Genomic DNA, 2,807 nt, shown 5'->3' with positions numbered 1-2,807 from the left:
ATACAGACAATGTAAAAATATTTTTTTTACCATAAATATTATTTGAAACGTTCAATCAATTGTTTCAAATACTATTTTAATTTTGATAATCATAACAAATTATAAGACTGGATACATACTAAAATTCCATTCAAAGTTCCTACCTGTGGAACACGAAACCTAGTCCAGTTTTATGTCCCGCACCACTATACTGTCTATGGTTATAACTTATAATTATCCACTACACAGAATGCTCATAAATAACTAATCTAAATTTTAAATGTGCCTTAGTTGTGTTGGCTACTTATGTTATTTGTATACTTTTTGTTATTGTTATAGCTTTTTAAAGCTTTATTACTGTTACTTAATTGTTATTGCCTACATATGTATATATCATTGTTAACTGCCAATTGGCATAATATATATATAAATAAATAAAAATATAGATATATGATAATAAATAATAATACAGTTTTTTTTTTTTCTGTAAGCATGTATCATTTTTATTAAAACAGACAATTAAGAAAAATTAAAACTAAATTAATACTCATAACTACACAAAAGTAAAGATGTACATGAATAACCTGTTAAAGAATATAGGTTTTTGTATAAGAAAAACATTTAAGATAAAGAAGAGATATCCCTTGAGGTGACTATGTGGATGTGATTGTGTTGACCTTTATATCTAAACATAAAATACTTGTTAAGACAGAAACAATTATGAATAAATTACTAATTAGATGCAAATAACTTAACACAAATACATTTGTGTTAATACATGCATGCATGTACTGTTTATAAATAACACCCAAAACATTGAACAAACTAAATACATAGAACAATTGCTACATTTTTCTATGTATTATTTTACTTGGAATTATCGTCATCAACAGGCTGCAACAGAATGCTGTCATCTGGCAAAAATGTTATTCCATCGTCACAATCAATGTCAAATAGATTTTTTTTGCACTTTACTTCCAAAGGAGTTGAGTTATTTAACGACAATACATTTGATTTGCTGGAATTGAAAATGATTGACATATAATCTCCTTTTTACATAATAATATTAAGTAATACACACCATAAATTATCATCTAATGATGACGTTACTTTAAACGTTCCACTTGGAGTACTAATTAATGAATGTGGACAATTAATTGGTGAAGAATATTCATGCCCATTTATACTAGATATAAATTTAAACTTAAAATATCTACCAATGTTTTGATAGTATACTAAATACCTTAATGGAACATCATCATGTTTTAATCTCCTTGCACATTTAGGTGAGGCAATACCATCAAACACAAGTGGCTTTTCCACCATGTGTTGTGGACCAAAATGTAATGAACACACAACAGCTACAGCATATTTTAAAATAAAAGTTTTTTTTACAGATAATAAGTTCTTTTGATTTTACAATATCAGGTGTTAATCTTATAAATCGTATTTTATTTAGTACCAAGTAAACTGTAGGTCGCTTATAAGGAAAAATAGGCCTGTTAGTGTTCAATTTTGCACGCTCTCATGCATGCAATTATATTATATTTGTATAATAATCACTACATTGTAACATTGTACTCTTACCTGATCCCCTACTATACATACCTTTTTCAAAATTAACATTTTTTATAGATGAACCCCGTGTTATTTGATTTAACCATTTATTCCTCAGATTTACATCTTTAGGAAACCTATGTAAGTGTACATTTTTGGGTTTAACTAAATTTTTTTGCTTGCTGCCGCTCATACAGCCTTCAAATACACAAACTGGCATTATAAATTATAATTTAGTAAATATTTAATAGCAGAAGTACTTATTAAAATTTATTAAATCAAAAATTGAATATTTTTAATGTGATAATTTAATCATGATTAAATTCCAAAACAAAAAATACCGCCAAAAAAGTTTGATATTATGATAATATTTAAACCAATGAAAATTGGCGAAAGACCAGCGCCATATTTGCGCAACAGAAAACATAAATACGTCCGCTGATATCATACCTAGTTTATTATATCATGGAGATAAGGAGACCAAACTCCGTATACAAAACATGGCCCGACAAAAGTCGCAAGGTTATTCTGCCACCAGGAGCGCGTCGTTCGATAGCAGTTCTACGTTTTACAATTATAGCATGTAGTATAATAGGGATTAAAGTTTTGACAACTTTCTACTACACTTGGTTTTTTCCTTTTTTTTGTAGTTTCATTGTAGTTTGAATGTCTTACAATAAAATGCATACGTATTGTAATAAAATAGCGTACAATACTTTTTGTCAAACCCATATTGTGTTCATCACAACCAACAAACGGTAAAGATGCGGTGTCCGACAATATGTTGGAAGTTATAGAAAAAATTGTATTTACATTAAATTCTTCAAATACTAAAGTCTGTATTGTTATTTTTCCTAAGGTTGAAATAAGAGCAAAAAGACTATCCGATGGACGAATCAAAAAACCTTTGGAGCGCATATCAATGAGTATGTCTCTAGATGAAATAAATTCATTTTTTAAACTAAAAAGACACCTTTGACATTTTGTGAATCTGGTTGATATTCGAGCACCTTATCCATCTAAGTAAGATAAAACTAAACTCGATGTATTAGTCAAACTATTCATGATCATGAATATATGAAGTAAATTCAATTCTTTCAGAATGTCCTTTGTCTAAAATGTCATCTAGTTCTTGATTAATTCTTTGGGCTCGTTCATTATTGTTGGTTATATCTTTAATATTCATAAGAGTATTTATCATATCTCTACCGGAAACAACTTTGGCCCCTGGTCCTCAAAATGTCTTAATCCTGACTGGCCCATGTGTTAGA

The 2,807-nt window shown here is 28.7% G+C and overlaps 1 protein-coding gene across 2 annotated transcripts; it reads right to left on the bottom strand.

The window, feature by feature from the left end:
• Positions 1 to 685: 685 nt before the first annotated feature.
• LOC111026650 lies at positions 686 to 1,985 on the bottom strand. Of its 2 annotated transcripts, XM_022304771.1 has the most exons (4): positions 1,588 to 1,985; positions 1,223 to 1,340; positions 1,061 to 1,165; positions 686 to 997 (listed from the first exon to the last, which is right to left on the bottom strand). In XM_022304771.1, the coding sequence occupies exons 1-4, from the start codon at positions 1,754 to 1,756 to the stop codon at positions 847 to 849; spliced, it is 543 nt and encodes a 180-aa protein (XP_022160463.1). In that variant the 5' UTR covers positions 1,757 to 1,985; the 3' UTR covers positions 686 to 846. The 2 variants fall into 2 exon arrangements, with proteins under 2 accessions (XP_022160463.1, XP_022160462.1); XM_022304770.1 differs by having other exon boundaries at positions 1,061 to 1,340; positions 1,588 to 1,984.
• Between the last annotated feature and the right edge of the window lie 822 nt (positions 1,986 to 2,807).

The sequence above is a fragment of the Myzus persicae genome, unplaced genomic scaffold, assembly GCF_001856785.1.
Source record: "Myzus persicae strain clone G006 unplaced genomic scaffold, MPER_G0061.0, whole genome shotgun sequence".
Classification (NCBI taxonomy): domain Eukaryota; kingdom Metazoa; phylum Arthropoda; class Insecta; order Hemiptera; family Aphididae; genus Myzus; species Myzus persicae.
The sequence above is the reverse complement of the archived record's forward strand: the minus strand, read 5'-3'. Positions and strand labels throughout refer to the sequence as shown.

Bases quoted from the DNA above. Each gene is read 5' to 3' on its own strand.
- LOC111026650 (XM_022304770.1), bottom strand. From the start codon at position 1,756: ATGCCAGTTTGTGTATTTGAAGGCTGTATGAGCGGCAGCAAGCAAAAA. The intron at 1,341-1,587 runs GTATGTATAGTA...AATATGCTGTAG, and splicing joins AAATGTTAATTTTGAAAAAG to CTGTTGTGTGTTCATTACAT. The intron at 998-1,060 runs GTGTGTATTACT...TTTCAATTCCAG, and splicing joins TCATTAGATGATAATTTATG to CAAATCAAATGTATTGTCGT.